This window comes from Achroia grisella, unplaced genomic scaffold, assembly GCF_030625045.1.
Source record: "Achroia grisella isolate CSIRO2021 unplaced genomic scaffold, CSIRO_AGI_Agris_v1 utg821, whole genome shotgun sequence".
Taxonomy (NCBI): Eukaryota; Metazoa; Arthropoda; class Insecta; order Lepidoptera; family Pyralidae; genus Achroia; species Achroia grisella.
In genome coordinates, this window is record NW_026713035.1 from 4,364,564 (window position 1) to 4,386,726 (window position 22,163).

Sequence of the window (22,163 nt, forward strand, 5' to 3'; positions counted from 1 at the left end):
TATTTGAATTTAAATAGAGTTTTGAAAACAATAAATGAAAGGAATTATGGGGAAAACGGACAATGCTACTACGTGCAAACGAAAAAGGGGCGATAAATATAATGGGAATTCGTGATACGTTCCCAACGATTACAACAGGCATTCGAAGTTCGGACACACAATTGTCATTTAAATCCTCCCAAATGAATCGTTTGTGGGACTCCCTCATGTGAAAGCCACAGATTAAATAATTTCGAACGCCGAATCTGTTTGTTTAGCAGTACGCACGCGGTTCCTTTGCAACTTAATAGAATGATCCTGCTGCGCTAAAATCTGACGCCCGAGTCAGGTGCTTTTCTCGGCTTCAGTACTGTACGGGAATTTGTATAGGGTGGACGTTACTGAACCTATCCGTTTTGGCGGCGTTTTCCAATTTCGAATTAAACTTGGAAAATAGAATTCTATAATTGTTTTTTATTATGTAACTGTTTTTATTAAAATGCTCTTGTTAAAACTTTCCGGCCAGTTCGAAAGCAGCGTTATTTAATTAAAACTTATTTGTTATTCGTTTTTGAAGTTGTCACGTGCTTAGTGCTTTTTTAGTGTACTTTTTTTATGTGTAATATCGACAATGTCAGGACGAGGAATGATAACGGTTTCATCGTTATTCATGATGCTTATCGGAGGTGAGTTTTTTAATTTTCGCATAACGCTTTCATTTGTATTTGAGATAAGCGCAGACACTGTATGGAAATGATTTTAAATATTTATCATCCTTTTAAGCGCCAGGAGGAAATTGAATTTCGCTGGTGTTACCATTTTTAATAAATTCCGGTCAGGACCTTATAATATCATACGTACATTTTAAAATGTATATTGGATTATGAGGTTCACATAGCAGTATTCTCATAATGATTTTGGCATTTAGCTATTACTCGTGACTTTGCTTGCAATTTAGAATTTATTAAGATGGGTATAGGATAATTATATATTGTATAACGTTATACGATTACATATTACAGAATGGGATAACAGTACCATATAATTGGATAAAGTCGTTAAATTTATATTAGTGTTTAAAATTTAAAATAATACTTTTAAAATTAAAAATTTAAAGTGGAATAATATAATTTTATTTCATATTTTGGTATGTCACTACTATGTTAAAATATAAATACGTGGACTGTGTACTCAGATCTATTATTGTTTTTAAATATTCTTTAATTTTCATCTAAGGATTATATTTAAGTTTATTGTTTTGTTCATTGTTTTAAAGTTGATAGGTACCTACGTATAGTTTTGTGATTATGTATTTTTTTTTATGTATGATAATGGAATGGTACCCGCCTGCGCTATCGGTATACACTGGCGGGACACCAGTGGAGGATGATAAGATGAGTCAGGTTAGTTAGCCCATCGTGACAAATTCACCAGGAATTTATCACGATGGTTTCCAGGGGGAACCACGTGGAGGTCAACCTGACATGGTACATTGCTAGTAATGGGGTCTTGAGTCCACATTACTAACAATTCCTTTCCCCCATGATAACGTATTTGTTAAAATAATGTTAGAAGCAAATGTTTGAAAATAATATTTTATATGAAAATTAAATATGAGACGGATCTTCAAAAATGTCTGTTATATATACAGCTATTTACAAACACACATGCAAAAACATATATACATACCTACTTATATTTTTTTATTGTACGAATGGCGCTTCCGCCTGGTATAAGCTGGAGAATCACCAGTGGAGGAGGTCAAGTCAGTTAGCCCGCCGTGGGCTATTTACCAGGAATTAATCACGATGGTTTAATAGGGTAATCACGTGTAGTAGACCTAATAGGGTTTTTTATAGCATAGGAGACAAACAAACTTACGGCTCACCTGATCGTAAGTGATTACTGACCATGGTGTGCTCATGGTCGGCAACATCAGGAGAATTGCAAGTATCTACATTGCCGACTTTTTAAGAAGAAATAAGCTCTTGTAGTTTTCTATATCGTATCTATTCGGAAATACCATTGCTGATGGTTCTACAATCTGGTTATGCATGGCACAAAGTTTACATTTTAAACATGTAGACATTTTAACAAGCATAGTCCGATATGAGTTCCTGTTACTGATTTAATTATATCCTTTAGATAAAAATTCAGTATACGCTACTGTATTTTTATTTAAAGAAAATAATCTGGTCGTCTCTACATTCTCCCTAACTGAATTCATAAAAAAAATCTGTTTTTGTAATCATCTACAAACCTACTTGAAAATAATATGAGCTGACTCTGTCAGTGTTTCTTAGCTCAAAAGTACTCCGAACTGTCGGTACATTTGACATATAAAATAAAAATAAAAAATCTGTAATAAACCTATATGTGTACTCAAATGCGTGGTAAGACTACTGATGAAAATATTTCATTTTGTTAAAAATGCAGTAGCATATGCTGGTGGTCGCTACATTGTCCCTAATCGAATTTATAAATGAATCTGTATATTGATAATCATGTATTCTTTAATAACATGTAAAATTAAAAACATATATTTAACACAGAAACTTATATAAAATTCCAGAAACAAATCCAACACTACAGTAATAGCATTTCAATCAAAACCCACAGATTAGCTCATCATAAAAAAAATGCACACATAAATATATATATGTAGCTATTTATTCATATATATTTGTATCTGTATCATTCAATATATTAACATTTGCACCACCAAGAATTATTCTCTGCACCACCCATGGTTGACTGGTACATAACGCCTCATGGTGTTAAGTCCGCCATATGTATTTTAAAATTATATGTATTAAAGTTTAAACATATGAATAAATAAATATGATAAAGCTAAGAATTTAGCGAAGCTACACAAATTTCAATAAACTACATCTAACAATCTTAATAACCTAAACAACCTGATGGACACCTTGGAGAATATAATAAAAATAATACTAGAATAATCATAGATATATATATATATTCTTAACATGAGACACCTTATCAGTAACCTCCACCTATGTCGAGAGAGAGAGGGAAAGCCCACCCTAACATGCGGCTAAATTAATGAATCAATTGAAGTGAAAATGGCAACAGAAATCCGTCAACGTTAATTAAATGTAAAGAATATGCTGCCGGTTTATTTACTCTAATATGATGACTAATTAAAACGTGTGTTTGTCTGTCATTACTGTATAGGGAATATATAAATTTATTTGTTTATTTATTTAACTTTAATGCACACAATATAATATATAGTAAAGTACATTTGGCGGACTTAACACCATGCGGCATTTTCTACCAGTCAACCATAGGTGGTGCAGAGAATAATTGTTGGCGGTGCAAAATTATAAACATAAACAAAATGCAACAAAATATAAATATATATACAATATATATATATATATACTTAAGAGATACAATAATATATAACATAAATATATACAAATATACACACAAATGTGTACTTATAAATGCAATAAACTTATATATATACCAAATAGTCTGACAGTCAGAGAACTAAAGAGATTTAAATGGCTAAAAAAAAAGTGAATTCAGAGAAGAGAGAAAGTTATAAATTCAAATAATATTCCCGTAGTTTACGTTTAACAGAAAATTTATTTAATATATATTTATAAATGAAGAGTAATCAATTATATATCATTTCTATTATATTGCACTCCTTTAAAACCTATTTAAATATCTTTATTTGCCATAAAATTATTCAAATTCAAATTCAAAGATCATTTATTCATGTAGGACATTTTAGCCGCTTATGAAAGTCATTTTTTACCCTACCGTCCAGTTCAGTATACAGTCTAATTGAGAACTGGCAAGAAACTAAATTGAATTTTTTTTGGAAGCCAGTCTATTTAAAATGTATAGTTATATACTTAGGTGTCTATATCTAACATTAAATGAAAATCCCATGCATTAACAACTATAGCCATGCACACTAGTCATTCAACTAATTCGTGTTAAGACCCAGTTAAATATAAATGATTATTACTACTTCCTATCAGATGAACCCTCAGTTTGTTAGTCGTTGGACCCTAATCGTTAATATTAGGGTCGCTATCGTTAATAACCCCATTGCAATGTACCACGTCTGGTTGACCTCCACACGGTTCCCCTAGAAACCATTGTGGCAAATTGTCAATTGCCAAAAAGGGCTAATTGACTTGACTTCATACTCATTTTATTACCCTCCACTGGTGCCTCGCCAGCGTAAACCGTTAGCGCAGACGTGTGAAAGGTGCACATTAAAAAAAATGCTGTTTCGGTATTGCTAATACAATAAAAAAAACGGAAAATGTGTCGACAACAAAACTGTAACTTCTTTATTGAAGTTAATTCTCATTAAACTTTCCACTTTCTGAAGTTTGTTTGAGAACGTGCAGAAGGAGTTGGGAAAAAATCAACTGCTCTTACACAGACTTCACGAAGACACTGTTTTTTTTTTTAATTTATTTCAGGCTACTAACATACATATGAAATCCTTACATTCTTATTAATATTACGAATGCGAAAGTAACTCTGTTTGCTTAGCTCGGAACTAGATGGCGTTATTGTCCAGGGATATTAATATTTTTACTTTGCAGACAGTATCGCACAATTAAATACTACTAGTAAATTCTCTGAAAAGCATGCAGGGCAATTTACATAAATGTAATTCTTACTTAATTATTATAAATGCGAAAGTAACTCTGTCTGTCTGTCTCGCTTTCACGCCAAAACTACTGAACCGATTTAAATGAAATTGGGTACACAGATAGTCTAGACCCTGAGAAACCCATTTTTTTATAAACTAAAGTAGTTGTTTACGTTTAACGTTATTGTTATACTTTTGTATCGGTTTTAATAAAGTCTTTAATTCTTTAATCACTTAGCATCAGGTGTCTATCCCCAATACTATAAAAAAACCAGGACCTACATTGCCAGGAATGAGGCCTCTATCTCCCCCTTACTGAGGATGCTCTCCCCCTATAAAGAGAAGGTTAGGTCCCGTTTTCTTAACTGGTATTATTTTTATTCGATTACAAAATAATAAAACGAAAATTGTAAACGGGTTTGTAATTGGTTTATTTTATTTTAATTAAAAGGATTGTTTATTTTCAATTTTCTCTTAATATATATATGATTTATTAAATTTAAAATAGATATTACATTTCTTATAAATAAATTATTCCAGGAAATTGAACTGTAGTAAACAGATAACCCGAAGAATTTTATAAATGTAAAAGAGTCTGTGTGTCCGCAAATTTCATACGTTATCGACTAATCGGCTGAACAGAATTTGATGATTGCTCGCATGAAGATGATGTAAAACGTCATCTTTGTCATTGGAGATATATGCAATGAAGTTAATGAACAATTTACTACAGAATACGAGAATATAACAGAATTATTAAGATTTTTTTGACGTCTCCTTTATACGAACATACATTACAATCTTGTCGTCATATTTTAATGATCTAGTGGAGAAAAGTCATTGTTAATTAATACAGCCTCGTTGGTCCAGTTTCATCGCGGCGATTTACTTATAATGGCAACTGGTTCGCTTCCTCGCATGGTACAAACATTTGTATTCATGAGTATGATTGTTGTATCGATCTAGGTATTTTCTACGTATATTATGTATGTATTTACAAATATATATACATATATCTCTATATTTATGTCAGTTGTCTAGTACTCATAATAGAAGCACTGTTTAGCTTGTAACAAGATGGCGCAGTGTGTTTTTATTATTATTGTTACTGGATCGGATACACAATTACTATTTTAATAAAAATCAAATACTAGTAAAAAAATGTGTATTTTTCCCAAAAAGGCTCACAGCGAACAATGAAAGTAACGATAAGTCAAAAGTGACATATAAAAAATAGATATCAAAAATATAAATTTTATAAAAAGAATGGTAGACAAGTTGCCAGCAACAATTATTTTATGTATCATCTACACCAATAGTTTTATGAGAAAAAGAGTATTTTATTTATTTATATAACTTCAATGAACAAAAATTAAGTGTACATTGGGCGGACTTAAGACCTTGCGTACTACCAGTCAACCTTGAGTTGTACAGAGAAAGATTATTGGCGGTGCACTAATAATTGTAATATAATTAGACAAACAATCTGTTAGGCACCCATTTTCGAATTATTTAATAGAATAGAATAGAGATATATATTTAACTAGCTACTCACTCCGGCTTCGCGCGGGTGTACATGTATTATATATATAAACCTTGCTCTTGAATCACTCTATCTATTGAAAAAAAACCGTTTCAAAATCCGTTGCGTAGTTTTAAAGATTTAAGCATACATAGGGACGGACAGACAGCGACCGCGACTTTGTTTTATACTATGTAATGATATATTTGAATAAAATAATTTTCTGTTACATTTTATTGTATTAAACATCGTAATATTAGTATGGATTAAGTAATTACACATTTATTGATGTTTTTGTTTTACCAATGTTTACTGCTTCCATCAAATATGCTAACAACGCTGTTTATAAAAATAAATAAATAAAAAAAACAAGGAAAATATTGAAAAGTACGAATAAATAAACGATGTCTGTTTCATCGCATAAGTAAATTCAATAATAAACGCTCAAATGAACGATATTTTTCATTTTTATATGGATTTTTTATTAAGCAGATTACAAAATTTCGTGGTAGCTTTTAGCAGCGTACCTATCTGTGAGAGTAAATATTATTGCAAAGATTTTTTGTTGTAATCTGTTAACGAATATTATTAATTAATCCACAAGTAATATCTGTTTGCTTGTTTATTGCGTTTTAAAGCTTAAAGAAAATAGACATAAACCAATTTTCATATATTTTTAGTATTTTTTTTTTCGCACTTCTCTAATGCTGTTGGCCGCTACTGGCTTTTACAGCTCCATTGGATGATAGCGGGAACTAATATTAAAATAATGAACCAACATATACATGAATCCTAAACATACAAAGAGACAAATATACATTCTTAAAATAATAATATTCTTAGGACAAATCAAACAGCGCCATCTACACCCAAGTTAAACTAAAGCCTATGGTATGGGGCTTAGATACAAATAGATAGATTTGTTTTCGTAAATACGTACATACATACATATTATGCATAGAGAACATCTAGACCGATACAAACAATTATCCTCATGAATACAAATGTTTGTGCCATGGAAGGAATCGAACCCACAACCATTGAAAGTAATTCGATGTGTTAAACACCTAGACCAAGGAGAGCGTCAAAATTATCACTATTTTATAAAAGACAAAGAATTATATGCAACAAAAAATGTGTAAATAACAAAACCAGTCATTTCATCGTAAAGGTGGTGTAAAGTAAAATATAAGATCCCTGAAATACAAGTATAGAGTATATTATATATAGACAATAGACCCCCATTTGTCAAGTACGTATTTTGCATTGTGAACAGAAAATCCATGGGGATTGGAAACGAATATCACCTTTTACCCTGGCGCCTGCCGATAAGGTATCCACCAATAATCGCGAGTTGCTTAAGCACTCTTTGGAAATTTCGAAGTGAGTAAAGACTTCCAACTCGATTCTTTAGTTTTTAATTAACGCTTTAAAATGTTCCCGAGCCCTGTTCAGGAAGGAAGTTTTTTGCAACGAGTTGACAGCTCTGAAATATTTATTAATTTATTTACTTCTAAGGGTGACCAATATAAAGCGGTCTTCAAATCAACTTTTCTTATATTTACAGGTAACTACAACATGTTTTGTGTTACAACAATATTCATATTTCATACTAGCTGTACACGCGACTTCGTCCGCGTGGAATTTAACTTTATTTTTCTAAAATAAAAGTAGCCTAATTCATCCTTTTTTTACTCCTTATTTCATCAGTTATCTGCCAAAAAAAGTCCCGTCAAAATCGATCCAGCCATTTCAGAGACTAGCCGGAACAAACAGACAGAGAGACAAAAATTGTAAAAAATGTTATTTTCATGTATGTACCATATTTATATTCATATGCATGTAGTAAAAAACGGTTATTTCAATATTACAAACAGACACAAATTTTTTATTTATATGTTCAGATATGTGTTTATTTATAAAATATTTCATAAACTACAACACATTTCATTGTAGTAAGAGTTAAAAATCCACTTTATCTATGTTTGCATTTAAAATAAATTTGTTTTTATGATTATGCACTATCTGGTTGTAATAACATAAAATAACTCATAACTAATGAGTATGACTGTTTGTATAACTGTAAGTGTTTTCCACGTGTATTTAGTAAAAAATTAATTATTTTTATAAAGAACCCACTGTACAAGCTAGTATTTTTTAAATGATGGAATGGTACACTCGGTGTAGCCAACGGATTATGCTGGCTGGGCACCAGTGGAGGATGATAAGATAGATAGATAATTGATTTATTGCCAACATAACACAAATAATACAATTTACAATAAGACACAAAACAAGAAATAAATAATAAGATGAGATGAGCATTAGTCAGGTAAGTTAGGCCATCGTGACAAATTCACTAGTAATTTATCACAATGATTTCCAGCGGCGACCTCGTGGATGTCAAACTTATTTGGTACATTGCTAGCAAGCTTGTTGGAATTAGATGGCGCTGTGATATGTTCTGATTGAAATATGACAGGTAAAATAAACAGATACATTTAGCTAGTCTGCTTTAGTGAATCTTTGTATTCTTTCTATTGAACAAGTCATCACCTTATTTGCTATTCCAAGCCGCGTAAAAATGTGCATAATTATGTTATCAAAGAGAAATACCGCTCGCTGAATAATGGCGAAATCTCCACTATTGTAAAGCCTACAATGTAGAAATTTTACTGAGAGATTCCTCTCGTAACGGAGGTACATATCCCTCTTACTACAATAATGGAAATCCTGAATAATTCACACAGCGCCATCTAGGACCAAGCTAAGCAGTTCTTGTCTCATGTATAATAGACAATTGATATAAAAAGTTCGTCGTATTTTTTGTAAATATGTACGTAATATACAAAGTAAACAGCCAGATAAATATAAAGAATCATATTCATGAATACAATCGTTTGTACTGTGGGAAGAATAGAACATGCGACCATTGAAATAAGTCAGTCACCTCTAGACCCATATAATAATAATAGTCTCAGGACAATATATACAGCGCCATCTAGACCCAAGTTAAGCTCGTTAAAGCTTATGTTATTGGTACTAGATAACTGACACAAATATATATAGATAAACTATTTTTTTCGTAAATACTATATATAAATATAAATATTATACATAGAAAATACCCAGACCGAAACAAACAATCATACTCGGTAATACAAATGTTTGGGCCGTGCGAGAAAACGATCCCGGGACCAACGGAAGCAAGGCAGTGTGCTATAACACTAGACCATCGAGGCTATCAATATAGGGGTCCTTGTGAAAAATGAGTAAAACGAATCCTGTACAGGCTATATCGAACTAGTTTATATAAAACCATATTTCTCCCATGCAGACCCGGCAACTGACCTGTGATTTTCTGTTTTGTGCACTTTGAACAAAGTCGTTTTTGTCTGCCGTCTGTCTCATTTCTTTCAGCCGTTAAGCCGCAGTTTTCTTTGAAAGACACAGCTGGCAACAGTATGTCATTTATGGGTAAAATAAAAAACCAAATAATTCATCACGTAGGATATATTTAGCACAAACTTAAAGAATAAACCAGTGTAAATCTATACATATAAATAAAATTGGAATATCTATTAAATATTGAAATAACCGTTTTTTACTACATGCATATCCGTACATACACCAAAATACCATTTTCTACAATTTGTGTCTGTCTGTCTGTCTGTTCCGGCTAAGCTCTGAAATGGCTGGACCAATCTTAACGGGACTTTTATTGGCAGGTAGCTGATGTAATAAAGAGTAACTTAGGGTTACTTTTTATTTTAGAAAAATAAAGTTAAATTACACGCGGACGAAGTCGCGGGTACAGCTAGTATTATATAATAAAGTATGTCGCCAACAAATGTGTTTCAGTTAAAAGTTGAGATAAGGCAGTGAACTTATTTAGTGGTCAATTATGCCAATATTTGACAGTTGCTGTTACTGGCAGCTTGTCTACCATTCTTTTTATAAATTTTATATTTTTTATACGTCACTTTTGACTAATTATATTGTTTTGTTACTTCTCGCTGTGAGCCCTTTTGGGAAGAATACACATTTTTACTAGTATTTGGTTTTTATTAAAATAGTAGTTGTGTTCCTGCTCCAGTAACAGTTGCCGATACTCTTTTATTCTAGAGGTCCGTTAGTTTATCTATCATGGAAAAGGTTAGGTAAATACAGTATATCATAAAACTTTTACTGAAATTTCTAAATTATAGTAATCCTATAGATATATAAAATAAACAGAATAAAATATGAATAACAGTAGAGCAAGGATGCTGAGATAGGGTAGACGCTTTGATTAACTAATTTAATTTACGACTGTTTGATTATAATTTGCAAATCTTGTCTATATCACAGTAATTCTATGACCCAAATTGTATTGAAAAAAATACTCCTATAACATTTTTATTACGACTTCCTTGTAAAGCGATATAATATTCTATAATATTGTAAAAAGGACGCTCTAAGTTAATATTTATTACGTTTAGAAGGAAAACAATTCGAGATAATCCATTATTTCCGTATCTTGTTTTTTTTTGTAATTATGTAAGTTAATATTATGAAATGGCAGTAATGCAATATTGTTTTAGAAAAATAATGCTATATACTTAATACCAAAAACAGAGTTTTGATATAAAAATTGGCAAGTGTATTTGAATGAATGATTAATAAACTCTTTTTTGGTGCTCTGACAGAAAAAAAAACAATTACATACAAATATAAAAACATATAATTACAATAAGAAGTCACAATGGTCAGCCTTAAATAGCGATTTCTTCTAGACAACCTTCGGATGGAGAGGAGTAAACTTTTACTTTAGTCGAGGAATACTCGTAACAATAATTAGTTATCTTTACATCTATACATATAAATAAAATTGAAGTGTCTGTTTGTAATATTGAAATAACTATTTTTTACTACATGAACATGAATATAAATACGGTACATACACCAGAATAACATTATTTAAAATTTTTGTCTGTCTGTCTGTCTGTCGGTCTGTTTGTTCCGGCTAATCTCTGAAATGGCTGGACCGAATTTGACGGGACTTTTGTTGGCCGGTATCTGATGTAACTTAGGCTACTTTTATTTTAGAAAGTTAAAGTGAAATTCCAGGCGGACGGAGTCTCGTGTACAGCTACAATAATAAAAGTTGATAGCCATAAGTATTATTCAGTATATATAAATTATATGTATTATTCAGTACACATAAATATTTTATTATATAAATCAGGGTTGTTATGGATATGAAATTTCGGATACGGATAGGTTTCGGATATAGGTATGATTATTATACCGGATACGGATTCAATGAAATTATTTCGGATTATCCGTTAGTTTCGGATAATTTCGGTTACGGATATTAATTTTTTAAGGAATTTCAAAAGTAACATGGTTACATAACGTGACTCAATTAGGCTCCGTCCCTATCCGATATTATTCGACACATTTATTTCTGATTCAGTTACGGTTATGGATATTTTTCCATATCGAATATCCGATAGTTTCGGTTACGGTTACGGAGCTCCCTAACATCACTAATATATTGGCCGGAGAGGGAGAGAACCACGAGCGGCGAAGATGAGTGTTGTCGTACGTAGGCAAAGGCCCCTAAACCTGCACCCGACTCACAAGTCCCGAGAACTGCTCAGAGTTTCCCTCTCTGCCACACGATGGACCCTGCACCCGCGCGGTGAATCCATGGAATGTCAAGAACTTTGTGTCTCTCTAAATATTAAACCATAGAATAGGTGTCGGTGATTTAGCGGTTTAGCACATCGCTTTTGTTGTGATGGTCCATTTTAGAGGCACATTTCTTAGATTCTCTAGCCTATATGTTAACAAACATATTCTGTGAAAATTTTGGGTCGCACGTGACATTCCTAGTTTTAGGCGTCCAGAGCTAGCCAGGCTATGGTAAATGTTTACAATCAGATGGGCCGTTTGCTTGTTTCCAACGTCGTAGTATAAAAAAAAGTTCTAATTCCTTCAGCCGGATTTAGAGAATGATTTTATTATATTTAAATATGTATATATGAAATATTTATAATGTCTTTTTACACTTTTTTATGTGAAGTAATATACTTAATTAAGGTTCTCTGAAAAAAGATTAAATTTATTACCAATAATTGTTGTTAACAACTATAACAGCACATTACTAATAATAATATCAATTTTAAACCACTCACCTGAAAAGAGAAACAACATTTTACGCTATTAGGTACTTCACAATATTACAAACTCAAATTATAAACAATTAAAATTGTATTCACTATAACTATTATATACATCTACATACTGTAGATTAATGTAACTACTAACTAGGCAGTATGGGCAATGCTCTTCGCCTGTTCAAATTGGACGAATTTTAAAACAACAATAGAAACTTCCTCAGCGACATGACGTCATTCTGACGTTTAAATTTAAATCAACTACATATGCGCGCCAAATTCAAATAATGAATGCCATTCAGCTTTCATTTACATATGAATGAAAAAATAACTTCATATAGTAATATTCTACGTGTATTATAATAATTAATTATGAGAGCATGTATTATGCATAATTATAGAATGAGCTACGTTCACACGAGTTCGTTATTAGTGTTCTCATCGTATAATAAATAATTCTTCTTCGTATGTAAATTGGTTTCCCATTTCGACATTTGCTTTGACGATGTTATGTGGGTAGGGTTGTGTGAATCGAGAACTCGAGTTAATAATCGGACCCTTTCGGGACATTTCGTCTTAATAGAAAATTGCGATCATTGATCACATATAAATTACATACTATTCTTTGGAATTTAGAAATGTTTAGAGCCACTTGTTATGGTGTAATTATTTATATATAAAAAAAAAACAACTATTCAAAAGAGCAACACACAAGTTTATTGCTCATTCTTCTTGTGATGAATCTGCGTTCTGAATGAGTGGTAGAATCAAAAATATAACTATTCAGAAGTGCTCATATCGAAGTTATTTGAAAGATTATTTATTTTTCTAATTCCAAATTGAAGTGTTATATTTTTTATAATATACTATACTTTATTATATACTTGTTACATGTAGGTATGGTATATTATGTATTTTTTTTATTACGTGCGTCACCGTTCTTAGCTTTACTATCTTTATTGACCTAATGGTAGTCTGGAAAAAATTGGTTAGCGATAAGACCATTGATACAAATATCAGTTAATGTATAATTTCTATTCACACACTTAAACTTAAATTGTAAGTAAGAATAAAATTATTTAAAAGAGCAACACACAAGTTTCTTGCTCGTTCTTCTTGTGATGAGACAGCTTTCCGAATGAGCTGTAGATTAAAAAAAAATATGTGATGACTATTCAAAAGCGCTTCAATGTAAGTTTATTAGAATAAATGATTTTCTATTCTATTCTATTTTAATTATTTTACATATTTGGTGCAATAAATATATAAGAGCATAAATAAAAATAAATAATAGTAGGCTACTTCGTCTGCCTCACATTTCTCCCATTTTTACAACATTTTTCATTGCAGCATAAGCTGTTATACTAATTAAGACTATATAGGGTTATAAAACCATATATAGTCTTAATTAGTTTAGCCTATCCTCTTTAAATGGACTATGTAATACAAAAAATATCTAAATGGGTTTTGTAAATTCAGCGATTATCTCCTAAAACCTCACACTCAATTTTACGAATGTTTCATTACAAATATTGGTAAAAATTGAATGTAAGGTTTAGATTAGTAATGAAATCAAAACCAGCGATTAGAAAGAATTACAATTAGAAAATTGTATCATCGAATACGTTGAGTGTAAAAAATACCTGAACACAAAAATAACAGTTTGTCATAGTTCCTTTTTTACGCAATTGGTAAATTTCACACGGGCGTACTCTCCATTTATGCAGCACGTTCGTTCATCGATGTATTGTTTTCTTTTAAAAGCATCAAATTGCGCCTCTCCTTTCAGTGGAATAGATACGGTTTACAAACATGGTGTTGAGTGAACGCCGTGTTTTCGCATTTATTTATTAACAGTAGATCAATTTTTTAGATAATTGGAAACAAATGCTAATGGAAAGACACCTTTATGAACTCGCCATCGGGTGCATTACGTGCATTAAACTGTATGCATTACGTGCATTAAACTGTATGCATTACGTGCATTAAACTATATGCATTACGGGCATTAAACTGCATCACTCAAAGCAAAGCAAAATCAAGCAAAGTTTGTTTGTGATGATGGGTAATTCACACTTGAGGACAGATATGGCATCTGAAATGGTTGTACAGAATTTAAAAAATAATCATAAAACCTTGATTGGCATAATAATGTACAACGTAACATTATTCTGCCAATCAAGGATTTATGATTATTTTTTTAAATTCTGTACAACTTTTTTCTTGGATACCTAGGCATATGACAGGTGAATTTTAATTTCTGAGTTGTAAGTTGGGAATTAAATTTAATTTTGAAATTAAATTAGTGTGGAAGTTAGGACTTACAAATTTTAACCAATTAACTCTTCAAATAGTGAAGTTATGTACAAACTTTCATCAATTCGAAATTGTGCTGAACAGTAACCGTTCAGTCTATGGTATTTGTAATAATCAAAACAAACCCTTAATAATCATTATTAGGAATTAAAAGACTCGTTTTAATTAATAATTTGCTAGTATTTCGTTATTTTATACTTTACTTATTTTTAATTTAAGTTTGAATTGTATTCTAAAATACTACTTTACATAATGCAATTTATATATTTTTTTATCTACTTTTCACTAACAACTTTATGTAACATTTAGTTAGTTAGTTATTTGTTTCCTAGCAGTCTGTTCACAAACAGAAAAATTAATATAGATAAATATGCGAGATATTTTAGAAAAGAAGCAATACTAAATCGGAGATATAGGGTAGGAGGAGATACAAGGTAGGAATTAGTAAAGGGGATTATTGGCATCATTCCAAATCAGTCGGTCAATCAGTCAGTTATGTCGCGAAAGTGTGACATTCATAGACTGTTTATGGTTATTGCCAAGCGATACTATGATTGCCGGGCCAGCTAGTATATCTATAATTTCATTTAAATAGATTCTGCTGTTTTGAAGACGTTAGGCAACAAAAATTTGGACAAATAAATGTTATAAGATATTTTTAGGTGCAGATACATGTGGACGAAGTATTAAAATAGAACTTCATATAATATTAAAGCTAACTATAAATTTATCTATATAGGCTTCTGGGGTTGCCCGGTAACAAGATACGCAAGGGACTAGAATTTCAGAATAATAATAGGCTGGAAGATATCTAGTTTAAATTTCAGTAGAATACGAAAAGTCATTAAAAACATACATGAAATAATATTAATATATCCAAAGGTAATTAATTGTAAAGTAAATAATATAATAATGTATATATTATTTACTTTACAATATTATATAGTAATGTATCTTTCCATAGTGAAAGATGCTTCTTTTATATTTTGTTATTTTATTACTTTTACATTTCATGGATCAATAATAATAATCATAACTTTAGACAATTATCAGAGTACCTTGTCAGCTTGTAAGCTAAACAGAAAGTTATGAATACGAGACAACTGATAGAAATATTTGATTTAACATTTTCTTAGAAAACACCCAGACGGATACAAAAAATCATACTCATAACAAATATTGGTATCGTGCGAGGAATCGAACCCGCGACCGTTAGAAGTATAGCGATGTGCTTAACCGCCAAGGCGCCGTGGTTGTCAATACTTGTGAGAACTAATATGTATTCATTATATTAGTTTTAAAAAAAAGATGAGCGATATATTATATACGCGTAACAAAAAGTTTCGATATCGCGTTTTAGGACTTAGCCACGACCCATTTTCTGTAATATCCCCATAAGTAGTTATTCAGTTACTACCATCTCATGTGTTTATAGATATATGTTGGATATTTCCGACATGTGTTCTGATTGAGTTACGAATAATACGGTTCGCCAAAATCCCCGTGGACAAGAATCAATTTGCGGAATATCTTCTACTCATGAAAGAAATGTGTAGATATAATCTTGAACATGTTTCCACTGAAATAAAAATGAACGTTAATCTAAAGTCGTATTGATTAGCTACTTTGTTTCAGTTCTTTGTTCAAATTGATATTAATCTAATTGTTCTCTTCTCGTACATTTATTATGAATAGTGTAATAGGTTTGAGTCCAATTAGCGACATTGTTCAGGTCATTCGTAATTTACATTTGCCTTTCGATTTCATTCGAAAAATTTAGTTAATTGTATAATATAAATGTTAGTTGTAGACTAGTACCTACTAATTGTATGTAAATTAGTTATAAGTTGTATTCTTGGTATTAAATATAATGGCATTTAATTAAATGATTAATACTTAATTTAATTACATTTTATGAACTAATACATAAATTAATTGATTAGTTTATAATTAATAAATAACCATGGACAACTCACACAGCGCCATCTCATTCTGCCTACCGTGTGACCTCGACGGTAGGCAGAGCATGTGTTATGAGGACTAGACAAGTGATATACATAGTTTTTTCAAACAATCATACTCATGAATACAAATGTATCGAACCCGCGATCATCAGACGTAAAGCAAAACCGCTAAACTACCGACGCTGTCATTTATTAATTATTATAATTTTAGTTAAATAGTTACTCAATTAAATTCAGTGCGGACTAAAATTTACTACTTGCGTTCGTAATGAATGTAGTCTGATATGCAATATGTTTTAATCATTTGACAAATAATAAATGTACCGAAATCGACATTTATAATCGTATATTCCTTTTGTAATTACAAATATTGCCGGTAGAATATACGTATAGCTGACATTATATATCTAGTCTGCCCGTGCAAAACGATGGACATGCTTTAATTTATTACTCTACTACTCGTCCCGGCTTCACCCATGTGTACATGTATTATACATGAACCTTCTTGAATCTCTATCTATTAAAAAAACCGCTTCAAAATCCCTTACGTTGTTTTAAAGATTTAAGCATACATAGGGACGGACAGACAGCAACAGCGACTTTATTTTATACTATGATGATGTTGTAATTGAAAAAAATATAACAAACTTATAGTACCTGCTATACCATACTCTATGAAGTGTGTATTAAGGTACAAAATGGCAGTCGTACAGTTTAAGGCATCTCTAGCAGACAATCTTTGGAAAGAGGACAAAAGACAGAGGGTGGTAGATGGTGCATGAATGCAACGAAAAGAACGTAAATAGCAAATAAATATTTCTGTAATGTTAAATTTTATTAGACATGTAATTAATTATATATTTTATTTATGTATATGTAAGTGTGTTTTATTTATATGTATATATATAGTATTTGTATATATATGTATTTAGTATACATGTAATATCTAACTTTTTATTATATATAACTTGGGCTATCTACTTTTCCCTTACCCAATGCTGTTTATATATATATATATATATTATACTATACATATAAATAAAATTGGAGTGTCTGTTTGTAATATTGAAATAACCGTTTTATATTACATGAATATGAATATAAATACGGTACATACACCAAAATAACATTTTTTACAGTTTTTGTCTGACTGTCTGTTTGTTCCGGCTAATCTCTGAAATGGTTGCACCGATTTTGATGGGACTGGCAGGTAGCTGATGTAATAAGGAGTAACTTAGGCTATTTTTATTTTTTAAAATCTTTTATTTTAGAAAAGTAAAGTTAAATTCCACGCAGACGAAGTCGCCAGAACAGCTAGTATATTATATATCTATCTAAAAATCACGAAACAATGACAATATAAATGATGAATGATGAGAATGGAGATTTTTAAGCGGAAGACAAAAATTTGCGGACTATTCTACAAGTGTTCCGTATTACAGCTGGGGAAGTATGAAAGTAAGTGGGTGAAGTTGAAATATCTTGAGTCTAGTATGTAGAGATGGAATTTTTAATATTATTATTAATAGCACTTTGCTTATCATCTAATTGTGGCGTGTTCGATTATTGCACGATACAACTATTAAAATTAGTAATTCATAACCCCTGCCTATTTGTATTTCTTCTTTAAAATAGGATCCATTTTCGCTGGCTTGATTCATCATCATATGCTTCTTCCTTATCCCATTTATTTGGGGTCGGCGTAATATGTTTTACTCTTCCATTCATCTCTGTTCGCAGTCATTCCGTTATTTACTCCCATTCTCACCATATCATCTTTCACACAGTCCATCCATCTCTTTCTCGGTCTTCCTCTACCCTTATAACCATCCATTTCATATGTAACACCGTCCTTAGGATATGATCTTCATTCCTACGCATTACATGCCCATACCACGATAGACGATTACTCTTTAACCTCTCTAACATCGGTGCCACTTTCATACTTCCTCTGATGTATTCATTCTTTATCTTGTCTATCCTCGTCACACCACACATCCATCTCAACATTCGCATTTCAGTTGCATGCAGTCGTCTCTCATCCGTCGCCTTTATGGGCCAGCACTCTGATCCATACAACATAGCAGGCCGGATCATGGCCTTGAATATTTTGCCCTTAAGTTTAAGGAGAACTCGTGAGTCGCACGTCGTCGCCGTAACCTGCCGCCACTTCATCCAACCTGAGTTAATCCTGTGCTTTATGGTTCGGTCTAATTCGCCATTGCTTTGGAGGAGTGAACCTAAATACCGGAAATCGGAGCAGATCGGCAATGGAGCTACATTTAGTGATATGGCTGCAGAGCCAGAAAGACCGCCAAAGTCGCTAAACATGTATTCCGTTTTGGAATTACTAATCTTCGCTGGCTTGATTCTGTACTATATATTTTGCAATGAAATAAAATACATGTGCTTACTTCTATTTCTTTATTGGAACTAACTTTAAACGGATTGAACATTTTATAACATGAAATAATAACCTCAGGACATTTCACACAGCGCCATCTAGACCCAAATTATGCTAGCTAAAGCATGTGTTATGGGTACTAGATAACTGATACAAATACATAGATAATTTGTGTTTTCGTAAATACATACATATTATACATAGAACATACCCAGACCGATACAAACAATCATACTCTTGAATGCAAATGTTTGTGCCGTGCGAAGAATCGAGCCCGCGACCATCGGACGTAAAGCAGTGTGCTAGAGGTCGTCAAATATATACAACGATGTGTCGAGACAGTATGAACTTAGTTTCTAAATAACAATAAAGAAACAGTATTTATTTAAAAAAAAAAGTCTATAGTATCATATCTGTACTTCTGTACTATACTATCTGTACTTCTGTAACCTTGTTCGAAAATTTTCTTCTATACTCTGCTTAGTTTTGGACTAGTGTCTGTTTGAATTATCGTGGGTTTATTACAATTAAACTGATTGGGCACCAGTGGGAGATAAGATGAACATGAGGAATTTAACAGGATAGTTTCCAGGGGAATCCGCGTGGAGTTTTACCATTGCTAGCAATGACATCATTAGTCCACATCACTAATTAAGTTAATATTACAATTATTCAAACTTTTAACCATTTTATTCTATTATTTTAATTTATTATTTTTATTGTATTATTTTAATTTATCCGCTCTAATGGTTTTCTATGCATCTAATTCAGCTCTACCTTCTACTAAGTACTTTTCTCATATTACCTTGAAACTGTTAGTTTAGGATAATGGATAGTGTACTGAGGACCAATGACAATAGTGTCGTTTGGTAGAACTTTAAAGTTGATTTATGGTAATGACGTATTTATGATTATGTGATACTAGCTGTTCCCGCGATTTCGTCCGCGTGGCATTTTATTATATTTTTCTAAAATAAAGTAGCTTAAGTTACTCCTTATTACATCAGCTACCTGCCAAAAAAAGTCGGTCCAGTCATTTCAGAGATTAGCTGGTACAAACAAACGGAGAGACAGACAAAAATTGTAAAAAATGTCATTTTTGTGTATGTACCGTATTCATATGCATGTAGTAAAAAACGGTTATTTCAGTATTACAAACAGACACTCCAATTATATTTTTATGTATAGATGTATAATATTTTTTTATTGACACCAATTTACAGTTTTGGTTACAGATATTCTTATAAACTATTATTTTTTGTTAATATTGTCCCGAACGGGACTAACGTTTGTATTCCTGAGTATGATTGTTTGTATCGGTCTGGGTACTTTCTACATATAATATGTATGTATTTAAGAAAAAAATATATCTATGTATTTGTATCAGTTATCTAGTAGGTACACAACACAAGTTTTAGCTAGCGTAACTTGGGTCTAGATGGCGTTGTGTAAATTGTCCTGAGATTGTTATTATTATATAATTACTAATTAGAAGAAAATAGGCGATACACAGGTTTTAAGGACAACGCAGACGACTATAAAGTCTATCTCGGTTAAAATTTACTTATCTTTACAACTAGTGGTCGAATTTTGACCATTAAATGTTATGCTTGTTTGCCACCAAAGTAGTAAAAAATTATTAAAAATACAAAAAGATATTTGAACCAGCAATAACAATTTAAGAAAAGAGTATATGTGTGTGTGAAATATATGGTAGTGTTTGTAGTGTTTTGTTATTGGTTTAATGTATTGTTATGCGTAATTAAAAAAAGCATTCACTACTCATCTCTACAAATAAATAAAATTGGAGTGTCTATTTGTAATATTGAAATAACCGTTTTTTACTACACGCATATAAATATAAATACGGTACATATACCAAAATAACATTTTTTAATATTTTTGTTGTCTTGTAGAAATTAGCCGGAACAAACATGTTCCGGCTAATTTCTGAAATGGCTGGACCGATTTTGACGCGACTTTTTTTGGCAGGTAGCTGATGTAATAAGGAGTAATTAGGCTATTTTTATTTTAGAAAATTCTCTAATAAACTATTTTTTTAATTCCACGCGGACGTAATCGCGGGAACAGCTAGTTTTCTATATAAACTATAAGTGTGAGATATTATATACTGCACCGTCCGCAATTTTCTTAAAAAGGGACACAAAGTTTTTGCTTCACGTATTAATATAATGGTATTATGAAGACGTAAAGTTTGTGATGCGTATTTGATAATGATTTTAGTGTTCCATAACCCATTTATCAAGATAATCACATTATAACATAAGGGAATTAAGATTTAACAACCAGACCGGTAATCATATATTTATGTTGCACTACCTTCATCTTTTACCCATCGAGTCATCAAAGTGGTGTGACAGGTCTCATATAAGTTTTATTCAAAGTTTCATATTCCGCTAGCATTAGCCTCTTGTATACAAATCCTCACAATATTTCACAATACTTCTTTCGAGTTATCCAGTTTTTTTTGTTATTACATAAAATTAAGTTAGTTAAGTTATGACGTTTTGTATGTAAAAATATGTATAGTCATCAATGAAGAGCTTGTAAAATTCCTTTATTATAATATACGCAGAGCTGTAATAAAAAACAGCGACAATGTGATGCAGATAAAGTTTTTAACATATAAAACTTGTTCTTTCGCTTTTAATTGGCGAATATTCGAATGTATGTTTGTGTATATAATATTACCTGTTCCCGCGACTTCGCCTCCATGTTATAGTGCCCCTGATCGAATAAACAAAAAATATTCAATAAACCCAATGAAAAATTTTTTATCGTTCTAGATTCATAAATAACTATTTTTCATACAAACTTTCATACCCCTACTTTATTTTAACCCCTTAAGGGTAACATTTTTACAAACTTTGAAAGTCATATTCATTTAAATTTAATGCTTAAAAAATAACGATATTTCTATAAAAAAACTTTCATCTCCCCTTTCAACCCCTTATAACCTTTTTTTTCGCATTAAAAAAAGGACATATGCTACTTTTTTTTAATGCGAAAAGAAGGATCCTTTCTTAGGATTTTAGTCTATCTGTCAACCAACTTTTATTTAAATTTTTTCAGTAGTTTTAGCGTGAAAGTGAGACAGACAGACAGACAGAGTTACATCCGCATTTATAATATTAGTAAAGAT

The 22,163-nt window shown here is 31.5% G+C and overlaps 1 protein-coding gene across 1 annotated transcript in view; it reads left to right on the forward strand.

The window, feature by feature from the left end:
• Positions 1-376: 376 nt before the first annotated feature.
• LOC131852036 (uncharacterized) overlaps positions 377-22,163 on the forward strand; it is a 93,553-nt gene continuing 71,766 nt past the window's right edge. The window contains exon 1 of the mRNA XM_059202615.1: positions 377-665. Within this exon, the coding sequence (XP_059058598.1) occupies positions 611-665 (55 nt within the window). The 5' untranslated portion in view covers positions 377-610. The remainder of the gene's footprint in view (positions 666-22,163) is intronic.